Genomic DNA, 16,191 nt, shown 5'->3' on the forward strand with positions numbered 1-16,191 from the left:
AAATTAAATCTTAGAACAAAAAGCCAGGCTGACCAATGGACTTTAACATATAACAACTTATTACTGACAACGCGTTATACAACAAAAATTACTAGATATGTTTACGGACGATAAATTTGCATAGATATAGGAGAAATATTTATGTTTCTCATAACTTATAAGTTTGTTTGTATCGTTATTATAGTACAATATATTTTTAAGTACATTTACGTACACATTAATTAAAAAGTCACATAGTTTTTGCATTATTATTATTTTTTTAATACACTAATAATTAATGGCCTCTGAATTCTGTTAGACACATTATTTTGAATATAATATGGACAGTGAACACTGTATATTATAATATTATATATTATAAAGTAGTGAAAAATTACAGTGTGGCGATTCCCATTCACGTACGTATTATTTTTAAACGTTTTAAACGATATAAAATGCAAACTGTTTTTTTTCTTTCATAGTTTGTGACGAGCGACACACGTAATAATGATACGTTTTTATTAATTTTTATTCATGTTTTAATACTATAATTAATTTTACTATAGCAAAATCTAATCTGTTTCTGTCGGGAGAACATCGATGGTCATAAATTCATAATAATATACTTTTTGTTTGACTTTTGTACTCTCATCTTTCTCCGTAAATAAACTACAGCTCATTGGTTTATAAATTATTTTACACGATAGACAGTTAATTTTAGTTAACGTCTGATGCTAGAAAAGGAGAAACATATGGCGATCGAAACAAAGGTAGTACCCTGCCGTGGTCGGGATCAAACTTACCGAACCAAATCTAATTATGCAACCCTAGCAGACTACAGGAATTGCCATACATTGAAATCGGAGGAATAATTATAAATTTTAATGCATATTCCACAATTTATTATACACTGCGACAACCAACAAGACGTAGGTTATACTATGTAAAGGTTTATAAATTAACAAACTAATTTATGAAATTAATTTCCCATGTCGTCTTTTTGAACAAAACTTCTGTTTTTAATTATAAACAAAGGAAATTTTATAATTATAAACTTTAATTTCTAGACAATCGATATAGTATTTTCGTAAAACAAATTGACTAGTTACAGATTCACGTAGTTATTTATATTTGGTCTATATTTTTTTTTTTCAAATGCATTGAATAAACGAATAAATGCGATTTCCAATTTCTCAAATTGATTTACTTCTTATCAATCTTAAAACTCACTTAGCATTTACCTGTTATTGATACAATATAATAGTTTTAATATCAAATTTTTAAAACCATCATCAATTTATTAATAAGTTGAATGTTTCGGAAATATTTCTAAAATTTACTAATCTTTTTTTACACATAAATTATACATATATTATATAATATTATACAAATGTTCCTTCGTCCGATAAATTACGTACAAGTTATTTTTCTCTCAAACCTAATATTAATACTTAACACAACTAAATTGTTTAATGAGTTTTGACTCGTGTATGTAGTCTGAACTCTGCTATTCGTGCGTAGAGCGATTCGCTAAATAGGTATACTTTATCATAAATTCATAAAATAATAATTTTGAGATAAATAATATTTATAATACAATAAAAATTATAAGTTATAACTAATGAACTAACATAGAATAAAAAAAAAGTTCAATATTTCAAACTGTTATTTAATACAACTTGTAAACTATTATTGTTATACACTATTATATAAAAAAAAAAAAAAAACTTTTAATTTCTGAAACATAATAAAAAATAATTTTATTTATAGATAATATTTTATTATAGATAATATAAATCAGATAAAAGTATATTAAATGTTATCTAATAATTTAAATACAAATCGTGTTATATGTTCTATTCTAGTATTCTACATGTGATGTACTCTAAATCACTGTCTAAATTATTTAATGACTTCATGTCTTCATTTAACTATGAAGAAATTAAGTAATCTGTGTTTAAAATAAATTTAGAAACAACAAAACAATAAAAAAATAAACGAATAAAAATGAAAATTCTTATATTAATATACGTGAATAATTCCAATGATGTTACTCGCATGTAGGAGGATTCACTCACATGACACGACCAATTATTTTCAGAATGCAACATTTTTCGATTTCGAATAATAAAATGGCGATTAATTGATAAATGTATTTTGATTAGTTCTTTATATAAGGTATTATGAATTTGGAGAAAATACAACTACAAGCAAACCAGTAGTTCTCATCTTAAAAATTATGTGAGGAAATTTCTCGCATGTGAGCAATGATGGGTTAACTAAATTATACAAATATTTACCTTTAGATTAAGATGTAGCATCTCATTTTATTTAAATGTAATAAATTAACAATTTAATACTAGTTTTTTACTTATTTTTTGAAACCATTATGCGGATTAAGAGTAAAAAGGTTTTATAACAAAATGTCTAATTTTTCAGTAGATAAGTTTTGAGGTGTGTTGTCAAAATTGTTTTTATCATACCAAGAATAATTGTTTATAGTTTGCAAAAAAAAAAAAATCAAGCATGTTTTCCGTATCAGTATAACATATCATTATTAAAGTTATTTCTCTAAAAATAAAAAAATAGTTTGGAGTTAGAAGGTTCTATAGAGAAGAGTATATTACTCGCTAAATATTTTTTTGTTTAACAAAACCTATTTACTCACGAAATATACAATTTTATTTGGTTTGGCCAACACAATATAAATTACATAATTTTACCTAAAACATCAATTAATATTTTATTAAATAGTTTTCTATTTAAATTATTAAATATAATACTATAATTCAACATTAAATAAATTTAATACATTCATTATAATAAAATAATATGTAATAAATTTAACTTTAATAGTATTCTATTTATTTATTTTATGAATTGATTTTTATCATTTACAATGATTTATTGATGTCTGAGAAAAATAATGTTATAAGTTGCTACCTATTTGACATTTTTTTTCTCTGTATGAGACTTATACTCTTTGTCAACATCAGAGTCCTGATAATTTATTGTTTCATCAGTTGATTTAGAACCAACTGAAAATGTATTGTTATCAGTTGTTGACTAATCATTCTAGATAAGGACATTTTAAAATAACCTTTCTCAAATTCATTTAGGGGTAAAAAACAATTTTTAATATATTTTTATCATACACTGTGATATTTGATTAAAAAAAAAAAAAAAAAACCATAACCATAAGTAGGTATTCACTATCTAGAAGAAAATCTATTTATAAGTCGCATTCAATAATAGTTACATAAACCAATAAGAATATATTATAATAACACACATTCAAGTATCTCAGATTGGTGTTAAGGAAAAAAACTTGATTTAACCACAACATAACAATTATTATATTAACGTATTGATATAATTCATGTATTATTGGTAGTTGTTATAGAAGATAAAACTAATTAATTCTTAATAATATTTTTGTAATTCAAGATAGAAACTTTTTATCCTCAAAAATAGTTATAGAGTAAGACATTTCTATAAAATAAATTTCTGTAGTGGACCACGCCGTATGAGCAACCGTGTATGGAACTGTGCGTAGTAAAATAGATAGTCTTACATTTTTCTAAATGTTTCTTACTTAAAAATATTTGTAAGTCTAAATTACTAATTAATTCTAACATAGACTGGTGCAAAGGTGCTAATTTTAACTCTTTTAAATCACGTCTGAAAAAAAATCTTATCTCAGACTCTCCCGAATAGATCCTTTCTCCACTATTTTTAGTCATATCTCTTCTTGGTAAGAGGTTCCCACATTCACGAGGCCTCGGATTCATACGAACGTGCGATAATCCTATTATCTTATAGCATATGTCTCACATCCAAAACTTTTTATTATGTCATATACAGCTGCATCTATCTAATTAAAGTTACTACGTAGTTTCTTGTACCTAACGTTTTTAGTTACCCTTGTATAAAGAGTTATATTATAAAACTATGATTATAACTAAATTAGTTTCGGTCTATGTCTGATATACATAGTAAATTATATCAAATATACTTCGGAATTGTGTTCGATATTATCGGTACAATACCGTATACATCTTCTCATATGTTATACATGCTTTAATATGATGTCTGTGTCGTAATATTTTGTTAATATTCTTATATGATATCAGAGCACGGTTCTACATGGCACGTTATATAAAAATAATGAATACGTTAATTGGAATGACATAGACCTTTTTTTCTCATTCCTTATTAGTTCATTACTTGTATCAAACTAATTTATAGCTTTAAATGTACACCATTAAAAACTTAAAAAGAATATTTGAAAAAGTAAATTTCAATAAAAAAGAAAAAAGAACCTTTTTATTTTTAGTAAACGATTATTACTTTTATTATATGCTTTGAATGTTTTGATATCTAAAAATACCTGACGACCCACATTATATTGAAAACGTAATTTTGAATTTACAAATAAAGTAATAAAGGTTAGTAGTTGCCATGTAGTCAAGACAACCAGAAAAAACAACCTTAGATTTAAAAACTGATGAACCCAAGAGATACGTAACTTAAAGAAAAAAGGTATTCCATTCTTATTGAATCTCTGACTAGAATCTAAACCTAAGACATATATGGGATGAAAATACAATTCTTTGCCCGTAAATTATTCAATGTCCCATAATCAATATTTCTTTTGTAACCCGACTATTATAACTTGAATTTTATATAAAATTATAAATCACCAAAATAATACCATTATCCATGTAGCACATGCACGGTAAAAATATTTTGTAACTTTGTAGCCGCTTAAATAATTTGCCTTTTAATTAAAAGATAGGTACCTATTTCAAAGTTACAGGGAATGTACAATTTGATTTTTTTCTTCGTACACAGTTGGTTTGTTTTTAGATTAATTGTTGAAATGGCAACAATTGGATATCGATGCAATCGTACAATATAATCTAAAAACATATTTTTTATATCACAATTAATCAGTGATTGGATAAGATGCACCAAAGCTCTGTTCTTCAACTATATATATATATAACACAATTGACGTGACACGACTAGTTTTAGTTAGGATTAAATGGTCTGCATTAATATGTAATTAAAATAGAATAGCTTTCAAGTATTATCACTAATGGTAGATGTCGGTTGATATCCCTCCCTATTATGGTTTCGACTAAGTGCCCAAGCACATTTTTATTATTCAGGATAAGTGCTGAATGCGTTATTGCAAAACACTTGATAACCTAATACTGATTGTTTACTTTTTGATTGCATTTTCTAAATGATTAAAATACCATCGGCTTCAGTATAAGTATATACTGACTTTTAATGATATGACTGACTGTACCAGAAAAAAAAAAATATTCAATCATATCTTTTTCTTCAATCTAATTACAAAGGTAGTTAATATTATTTTTTCGAAAAATCACTTTTCGAAATTCGGACCAGAATACGGAATGGATAATCTCTGCAGTGACACCGATATCTGTTTAGAACAGACAATAGTATACTCAAACCCGTTTATTTGAAAGTATATGAACCGATTTTTTCAGTGACCTCTTTGAGAATAAATGTTGTTCCTTGGGCATCAACTGTTGTATGCCATTTCTTGATTTCTGTTTAGGCTCTTTAATGAATAGACTTTGTTCCATATCTTAAATGTGTTAATTATGGTGTTAATGCTTGTTGTAAATTCTTTTCGTGAGTTATTTTTACCTTTTTTTAATTTTTATAAAATTTGTTTGGCTAATGAGTAATAACTATAGGTATATGCATTATTATCAAAAACAGTTTAATAACAAGTTTATAACAGTTTTCTATAATATTTAGTTTCTAGTGGCTAGTTGTAATAATACCGTCATAAATCCGTAATCGATGATATTCACCATATTCGCCATTCTGGTATTCCTATAAATCCCATTTTCTTATCATATTATCTTGCTAAAAATAGACGATATTGTTGGTATAATGATAGTATAGTTATAATAATATTAGCATAAAATATACTATAGGCATTATACATAGTTCATAAGAAATTTTATTGTGTTGTATGCAAATTTTTCTGATTTAATAAAAAAAAAAAACGTATTAACCACTAGTAGCCTGCTATTGTTTGATATCCGTCGTGGGCCCGGGCAATGCCCCCCTTCTAGACCCCCTTTATCCGGATTTGGTTATACTATCAATTGGTTAATAACATTTTGAAATATATTCACAAAAATAGATTGTATATTGACCTATAATTGGTTCAAAAAAATAATCATTTTTTAGATATTAGATAATCACTATATCAAGCAACAAATTAAAATCACGCACCTAATATTATATAATATAATATTCCCTCGATTACGAATTATTCATAATTATATGTCATAAAATACGTGAATTCTGGTTTTAAGTAAAATATTACAATCGCATTAGTTTTTTGATTAATCGGTTAAGTGATTGCTAAATCTAAAAAATATAATTTTTATCATTATAATTTATACATATATATTCTATAATGTGGCGTACACATTAAAATATCCTACTGTGGTATTATACACATCTGTAGACTATATCATTTATACATTATTTTAATAATTATGGGTAATCCCTCATAGCCTCATAATATTATTCTAATAATAATTATTATTATTATATGTTACAGTGGACACAACAAATCAATAACATTTATCAAACCGGATACTTAGTTTCGTTCATTGCACTCCTGCTGTCGATTGCCATTCTTACATATTTCAAGTAAGTAATAAATACTATTATTTTAGATTTTGTTTGTAATACGATGATGTTTTGTTTTTTTTGCTGTTTATACATTTATTATTCGTTAGAAAGCTCAACCAGAGTTTCATAATATTATGTGCTTGATTATAAAAATATTGGTAATTGGAAACACATGGTACTCTAAAAAGGTTAATTTATTATAAAATAAGGGATGTAAGCACTCGTTTTTAACAAATACGGTTTTTAGTATAGTACAATACGTAGGTAAGTAGTAATAATCTAATGAAAACATCAATTTTGGATAAATTAGTTTAAATTTGCTTTTTTTGATGTAACTATATATATTGTTTTTTTAAAACTGTGTTAGATTAGATGACTAGGGTAAGTGTGCTATGTGTGTAACAAAAAAATTAAGTGTCAAAAATCTATCATTATTTTTCGTTTTTTATTCTAATTTTATATAGTATAATATATATGGTCATACATTTTATTATCAAATACTATTAAAATGAATACAAAAATTATAATTATTTGATTTTGTTTATCGTTTAATGTTTTTTTTTTAATTATTAAAATATTCATAAGGGAAAAATGTAGATTCCAAATGCAATGATACAGTTGAATCTTAACCTGGTCGTATAAAAAAGATATTTTTTCAAACACCTTAATAATTTGAAAAACTACATGATTATAAGTGGTTGATTCCACGGTGCTCTATTTTTTATCCTTTACTAAAAGCTCTACTGTAAATCATTTTTTATAAGCAATAGTTTTTACTAGTAGCTTTATGTAACATGATTTTTTCTGTAACTGTATTATAAGATTGTCTCAAGACTTAAAGTATTTTGTATCCTATATTGATTTTACAATGATGTATGTGTGTATTTTCTATCCATAATCATCTTTTGGAGCAGTAAAAATGCTTAGATTTTCATTTTTAACGGTGATTTCTTGCTACTAATAAGATCTAATTGGTACTTATCACTTTGTAAAAAAAAAATTTTTAAAAATAACTAAAATAACTTAAAACTGTAACTTATTTAAATTGTTATCAAATGTTTATATTAACACCATCTTTATATGATAAAGTATTTTGACTTTTTAAGTTATTTATAGACATTTTCAATTGTTATTAATTTTTTCTATAAATATAAATAAAAAATTTTTTAATAATTTTGAAGTTAATAATGTACAAAATGCTCAATTTGTATACCCAAGAACTTATAGATTTTATGTAAGGTTTCTCATAACTTTATAAGTAATTCATAATGAAACAAAAAAATCTAAAAAAAAAGGCAGTTTCTTACAAGAAATTTTAAGTAGAAATTAGATATTTGAACGAAGAATAATGACTTCAGTTATTTTGTTGTAATTTAAAAATGTTATTCACAGGTACTTGAAACTTTTAATGTATATTATTTTTATATTTGTGCACAATGACATTTTCAAATGCAATGTTTTTAACTAAAATTAATCTTAGTTACTCTTTTAGTATAAACATGCGTATAAAAGTAAAAAAAAATAATATTTAAACATGTAAAAAAATATTAAAAATGTATCATAGACATTTTTATTATTATGTATTTGAAATTTATATTTTGATGAAATTCATCATAGTTGTAAAAATCACATAATTTGTTTATAAAAACTTTTATTTATGTATCAAATTTTGAAAATGTAATACAAGATTCCTTATAAGTAGTTCATACTGACTCTAGTTTGGTTAAATAATTCATCAAAACAAAATAATATGCTAGACTCAATCCGAAATAATTGTTTACGATTTAATTCCTTTAAATTCAATAATCATAGACTACCCCATACTTCATGAAATATTGTTTTAAGACTTTTTAATATCACCCTACTTCATAAATATCGCTTAGTGTTACTCTTAAAATATTGACACTAACTGTTAACTTAATTGTATAATTAACTGTCAAGAAATGTTATCCTTAATTAACATAAGAATAAACAATCTTAATACGAAAAACGTAGGTAATACTGTCAATTTTGATTATATTTAATGCTTTTCTTCATCTTTAGGTTAAAAATATTTTATTAGTTAAACTATGAAGTTAAAAATGCAACTTTTATGTGCTGTTATCTACATTATATACCATAATATTATGTATTTTAATAGGACGTTAGTCTGTTTATATTTTAAATGAATAAAATAAATAACTTTAACATAACATAAAATATACTTAGTGATAATGCTGATACTCTGACAAACCGTCTTCGCTCAGAATCTTTTTTCGTATACAATAATAAATTATTGAAAATTTAAAATGTATAATTGAACACACCTATTTGACTACTAATGTACAGCAGTTTGTTACCCTTCATTTTATTTTTAAACTATACGTTTTCTAATATTATATTAAATATAGGTTTATATTATGTAACATTCAGCCATTACGGAAATCCTAGATGATGTTAAATTTCCTATGAATAGAAGGTTCTCATTACATACATGAACTTAATTTACTATACAATGTCTGAGAAACGTTATTTTATTAGATAATGAACGTCCGTGAATTCAACAAGCTCCCCTCATATGCGAATTTGTTTCCGTTCCATTGACTGTGATTTAGCGAGAGCTACATAATAATATGAGATAAGATAATAGTAAAAAAAAAAAACAATGTATATAACAGATATTCACTATACATCATAAACATAACATAATCGTATGTAATATATATCTGTTTAGATACGCCTAATAGTATCGATGCAAAATAACTGTAACCTATTCGCAAGAGCGTGTTAGATAATTTATATGGACCATTGAAGACTTTATTATTATGTTGCTATTTAGGTGCTTACATTCGAAAATGGTCATCATTATTTTCAATTCTTCGCATCGGTTAACAATCATAAATCAACCAGGGTTTAAAACAAAAGAAATTTTTTACATTGATGTACGCGTACATTGTATTAAATCCTTTATGTATACACCATATAATGGGAATGATTATACCTACTCAGGTGTAATTGTTGTACAACTACGTCCTTTGTCGGAGTGAAATTTTTTAAATTTATAGAATTTATACCAATTCAAATATTATTTATTTAATTGATTATTGTATGCATAGTATACAATAAAGTGACCTATGGTAAATACATATTTGAATTTTCGTTAAGTGTTTGAACAAAATTATTCGCGTTTAAAAATCCTGGGTTGAATGTATTTTGTTTTTACGCATGTGACTATTTTATTTTTTTTACAAATTTTTATTGAATAAAATTAATTTGAAAAAAATACGTTATGTTTATTTAATTGAAAATGTGATTGTAATAGATTATTTAAATAAACGCATTTTAATATTTGATTCTAAATAATACATAAAAACACACTAAAAGATTTAAATTTGTTTTTATTTTTAAATATTTATCGTTTGTATAATTATATATATATATATAAAAAAAATAAAAAAAAAATAATGATAATAGATGCTTTAAAAAGTATTATACAATAGGCATGGGTAAGTACTGTATTTATTTTAAACACAATCTAAATAATATTTTCTAATTTTTTGATAGTGTGGTACTTGAATAGTAAAGTAAAACATAATTGCATGAGAACCTCATATTTATATTAACAAGAACAAAGAAATAACGAATAATTAGAATGCTCTATAATGTGATGTATTCGGCTTCTTGGAAACACTTTGAAAGATGAGGATAATTCTCATTAAAAACAAAACATTATATTTTGAATATTAATGTACAAGTTGTTAAGAATGAATAGTTTACACATTTAATTTAAATTGTATTTCATATTGTGCAGTGTACACTAAAATTGTAAAATGTACAAAAGATGTAAAGTTATTTGCGTTTTTTATTATAAATACATTACATATATTAAATTATTAAAAATATATATATTTTTAAAGGTACGCATTTATAGTACTCTATAATTGTAAAAAAATTCGATACTTAATTAAGTCAAACTGTTAAAAAAATTGTTTAGTATGATTTGGTATAAATATAAAAGGTTATCCTATATTTTATAATAAATTGTCGTTTAAACTACTACAGTGCGTATCTCATTGTTTGTAGTTGTCCAGGAGACACAAAAAATACATGTTTTATGATTCAATCAAACTAAATATAAGTTATAACATGTTTATTTTATGTAATTTGGATTAAAAAAGTGTTTTAAACACTAAAATTCAAAATTTATTAAATATTCAGTATTTTACATGAGATACACTTTGTTTAACACAAATGTATCTGAGATAGGTCCTTTTACTTTATTGGTAATAAACCGTTATTTGAACACACCTTAATAATAATTCTATTATATAATTGGGATGTAATAAATTATCATTATGTTATTATCTTTAAAATATTATGTTTAATAATTTTTAATTTGACTAATCAGGGCTGTAAAATGAAATACCCTGATAAACTTAAAAACTTAAAACATTTTAACAGGACAATATGACTAGACCAAGTAAAATATTAAAAAACTCACTTTGTAGTTCCTTTTTGTTTTATTTCGGTTAACTCTTTAAACTTCTATGTAGGTTAAATTAGATTATTATAATAATTAATAATATTCGTCTTGGGTTGATTTCGATCAAAATAATATGAAAGCGTAAACCAAATATTTATTTTCATATATTTCCTTTATTCATAAATAATACATTTACATTTTCACATAATTCTACAATAATTTAATTTAATTTTTATTTTTGTCATTAATATTTATAAAAAAATATAATTTATTCATTTATTTTTATTTTTAATGCTTTAGATATCCATTTAAAATCAAAATACTTTATAATAACGAATTTTTCTTCAATGTACAGTAAATAAGTAACATAAACTAACTTTAAATATAATTATTTATTTACTCTATTTTATTTTATTTTATTTACGGCATTCGGAAATTTCATAGATGGCACACAAATTATTAGACATTTTAACATAAGTGTAAAAATTATTGGTAACATAGATAATAATATAAAAAGATAATAATACGTAATAAGATAGTAATAGTAGTAATAATAACTAAATAACATATAGTAAGTATGGTAATTAAACCAAGATAAAAGATGTAATGCTTATTATATAGAAGTATAGTTCTAAGTGGTATTGAGGAGCCGAAGCATTCTATGAATTGGATGGTTGTGGTTATAGTTTTTACGGTAAAAAGGGATGTAATACAAAGAGTGGTTTCTAGTTAATTAGATAGGAATATGAAAGGAAATAGAAGAAAGAAGATCGGAGGTATCAATAGAACCATTTAGTAAAGATGAGATAAAGTGGATATTTACATCAAGTCAACGAGAAGAAAAAGTAGGAACATTTAAGGATAAGCTAATAAAATTGCAGTAGTGAAGAGGGTGAGAAATATTAAAGAAAGAAGGAGAGGCGTAGGAAAGAAATCAGTTTTGAACACGTTCAATACGTAATTGGTCCCTAGCCAAATATGATTTCCACACAACTATGCCATATTTAAGAATAGAGTGACCTAGAGAAAAGTAGAGAGAATTAGACAAGGGATGGACGTAAATATTTCAGTGTTGCGTTTTATAAAACCTAGTACTTTTAGAGCTCTGCGAATAGTGTAATTTATATGGTTATCAAAACAAAGAGCGAAAGTCAGGTAGAACCTATGATTTTTAATACCAAATACATGTTTAAGTAGAGAGCCATTTAGAGAATACGGGTGGATAAGAGGAAAACGCTTTCTACTGAAGCTCATAAAGTGGCATTTACTAAGATTTAGTGTTAGACCAACACAATGAATCAACTTGCAAAAATAGTCAATATTAGATTGTAATTGGAAGAAGTCAGAGAGGGAAGATATTTTATGATAAATTTTAATATAATCAGCAAATAAAAGGATTTTAAAGGTGGAAATATAACTATTGATAGTGTTAGTAAAAAAAATGAATAGAATTGAACTTAGATGTCCTCCTTTGGGAATTCCGGAGAGAATAGTTGAAAAATTGGAGAAGATACCATGAATTTAAAAATGTTGCATTCTGGAATTAAGATACGACTGGAGCCAGGAAAGCAAGGGGTAACTAATATCGAGTCGGGTTGGTTCAGTAATAAGACGACATTGATCAATCGTGTCAAAGGCTTTTTCAAAATCGATGAACACTGTATCGATTTGGCAACCAGATTCAAAGCTTTCTAAAATATACTATGTAAAAACTAGGCTGTTGGCGACTGTAGATTTCCCAGTTCAAAAACTGTGTTGATTATCGATTTACGATTATAATGATTCCTTTTGATAATAATCATTTGTTTTAATGATTTACAATAATATCATGCGATACATGTATTTTGACAACAACAAGAAGATTATTTATGATCATATGAAATTAATTTAGATCAAATGCAGTTTCATAAATAATAACTGATAAAATCTATAATTTAATTATTTTAAATAAATTACTTTTTAATTCCACAAACTTCATTTAAAAAATAGTTTATTGAAAATTTCTTGATAATAATATATTCAAAGTGATTATAAATTATAAATTTATATATTAATAGTCTTAATTAAAATTGGTAATGAAAGCTATTTTAGTGAATTCAAATTGTATATGACAACCTAATATAATGATTTTTGTTTATATAATTAGATTGAATTTTTATGAACTTAACAATTAAATATAAAATTTTGTGATATAAACTCAAAGTTTTTATTAAAACCTACTGAAATCCTTTGCTATTTGTAAGTTTTTTAATTTTACTATAATTTATTAGAACAAGCTACATTATATTCGATCATTAATTATATTTTATGTGCCCTACAATAATAATTAATAATACTACTACTATATTTATAAATAAAACATATAATTTAGAAAAAAATTTTTTTTTAAATATTAAAGACAATGTCTATATTTTTCAGAAGTTTTAAATGCACATTTAACAAATTAAAAGATGTATTTCGAATTTCGATATAATGAAGCTTGTTAAATTAATACATTTTAGTACGTTTTAAAAATAATTGAATAATATATCTACATTTTATATAATTATTAGTCAAAAATAATTAATTTTTTAATTATCACGATTTGATTTTTATGCGCTTCAATTATTTTAATTAAATATATGTATTCTGTAAATCATTATTAATATTGCCTCATTCAAATTTCTTATCACAAATTTATTTTTCTTGATAAATATTTTAAAATACACATAAATAAAATTGATTATGTGATGTTAAATTATACAATTGTGTAGATAAAAATAAATGTAAAATTGCTTTTATATGGAAAAATTAATTTGTCTTCAATTTTTAAAGTTAATAATAGTTCTTATTAGTTAAAAATATAATTAATAACTATTGAAATATAACATTTATTTGAGTAATTTAACAATTTATGTATTTAATTTTCTATAATACTTTACTATTTCAATAAATTTTTCACAGATTACTAGGCAATAAATTCATGTATAAATATTGTATAAATAAATAAATAAATAATAATAAATATAAATATATATATATATTTAAAGTACAATAGAATAAAATAAAATACTTTATCATCGAATTAGGTCATACAGTTGATAGTTTCAACAGTTTAAAAATGTTGTTGATACCGTCTTGGTCAGGGCCTAATGCTTCTTGGAGTTTGTCGGATATTTCGGTGCTGGCTCTAATGTTCCTGTAGTTTTGGTAGTGACAAATGATATGTTTGACCGTGAGTGTTTCTCTATAATATGCATGACATTGATCTAGTTCTGCTTTGGTCATGGTAATAATTTTTAAGTAGACATTTTTAGTACTTTTTAATATTTTAACAAGTTCGTATTTTAGTTATATTTAAAGTTTTTAAGTAAAGTATAATATACATATATATATATAATTACACTTTATGACTTTATATTTAAAATTATCTAAAAAAAAAACTGCATATTTACTATTATATTTTTAATTTTAATGAAATTTTCTATTCTATGTGAAACGTACAGTAATTTTACTTATTAGCTAATAAATAATTACAAACAAATATTAAATTAGAAATATTTGAGAAACAAGAAATAAGAAATAGTTAAGAAATTATAATTAAAAAGGAATTATATTCTTCATGATTAAGTTCAACGTCCATATAATTTAACATAATTTAAAATAAAATAATGGCATAGTACGTTTTTTTATCTTACCGTAATTTATACTAAGATATAACTCAATAAAATAACGAATTTCAAAAATTCATAAATATAGAATATAAAATAATAAAAGCTTAGAAATTATAGTATATTTGCTTGAAAACACTTACATGTTTTTCTAATAATCTATTTTAAAGATATTAAAATTACATTAAGCTCAATAAAAAAAAAACTCTACAGTTACTCATGAAACTGTGCTAATAAAAAATATTGAGAAAATACAAATGGTCTAAGAGCAACCAATATAAAATAATTTTAATACATTATTTTTATATATAATGAAACAACTAAAAATCTGAATAAATCTTTAATTCATTACTGATATTAATTGTATTTTTAATTGTTTTAGCGATGTAGGACTTTTGTAAATTTAAGAAACAATTGACTTTTTTATATATAAAAGCAATTTCACATGCTATTCAAAAAATTATATAATTTAATTTCGTATAACTAATTCAATTTATATTTGTTTTAAATAATGCTGTAGTATATTATTATATTTATACACCAAACGGTTAGTATTATACTATTATGTTGCTTTTTTTCAATTATAAATTTGATTAAGATCTTCTTTATTGTAATTTAAAGACAACATATTCGGATGAATTAATCGAAATATAAAAATCAAATAACTACAACTAAAATTATTATTAAAGAATTGTAGTTTTATAAAATGTATCATTCAACTGTGTTTAAAACATACTTACTCAGTGTTTATTTTTTTCGATGTATATATTTGTACTATTTGATTTTATATTTTTATAATATTATATTATACGAGTGAGATTTGTTCTGTTCTCTAACTACGCGTATATTAGATACAAAACATTACTGATGGGTTGGTTATAAATTATAATTTATTGTTAAACATAAATATTGGTTAAATATTTTAACTTTTCAATATGTTATTACATTACTAGTCAATCTCTGTAGTTTAAAATAAGTCATAAATGTTACACTTCTATTAAAAATAAACTGTTATACTCGTAAATCGGGTGCGTACTCTTAAAAGAAAACGTATTGACTTCTATGAAAGATTTATGTTACCATAGATAGTAATTCCAAATCTTTTTTTCGAACCACGATGGAATTTCAAAAAGTGTAAAAATTTGTCATTAAATCGTCGTCTAAAATGCGTATTTTTAACTATTGTGCGTATCATAAGAAGAATTCTGATCCAGTTAAAATAAATTGGGTAGTGAAACCTACAACCTATCCTCTACGCATCTTTTAGTAGACAAGTAGGTAGAGTTATAATAAAATGTCATAATATGTAACGGTGATTCTTTTCATCTGATTCTATGTATAATGTATTATTATAGTAGGAACATGATTAACCGTCAGTTACGGGACTGGAGCTTTGACAGATAATCG

The 16,191-nt window shown here is 24.0% G+C and overlaps 1 protein-coding gene across 5 annotated transcripts in view; it reads left to right on the top strand.

Moving 5' to 3' along the window:
- LOC112604375 (calcitonin gene-related peptide type 1 receptor) overlaps window positions 1-16,191 on the top strand; it is a 155,615-nt gene that overhangs the window by 70,761 nt on the left and 68,663 nt on the right. For all 5 annotated transcript variants that reach the window (XM_025353379.1, XM_025353384.1, XM_025353383.1 and 2 more), the window contains exon 5: window positions 6,599-6,690. In XM_025353379.1, the coding sequence (XP_025209164.1) occupies window positions 6,599-6,690 (92 nt within the window). The remainder of the gene's footprint in view (window positions 1-6,598; window positions 6,691-16,191) is intronic.

Source organism: Melanaphis sacchari, unplaced genomic scaffold (genome assembly GCF_002803265.2).
Source record: "Melanaphis sacchari strain LSU unplaced genomic scaffold, SCAv2.0 Contig11_pilon_pilon, whole genome shotgun sequence".
In the NCBI taxonomy this organism is placed as follows: domain Eukaryota; kingdom Metazoa; phylum Arthropoda; class Insecta; order Hemiptera; family Aphididae; genus Melanaphis; species Melanaphis sacchari.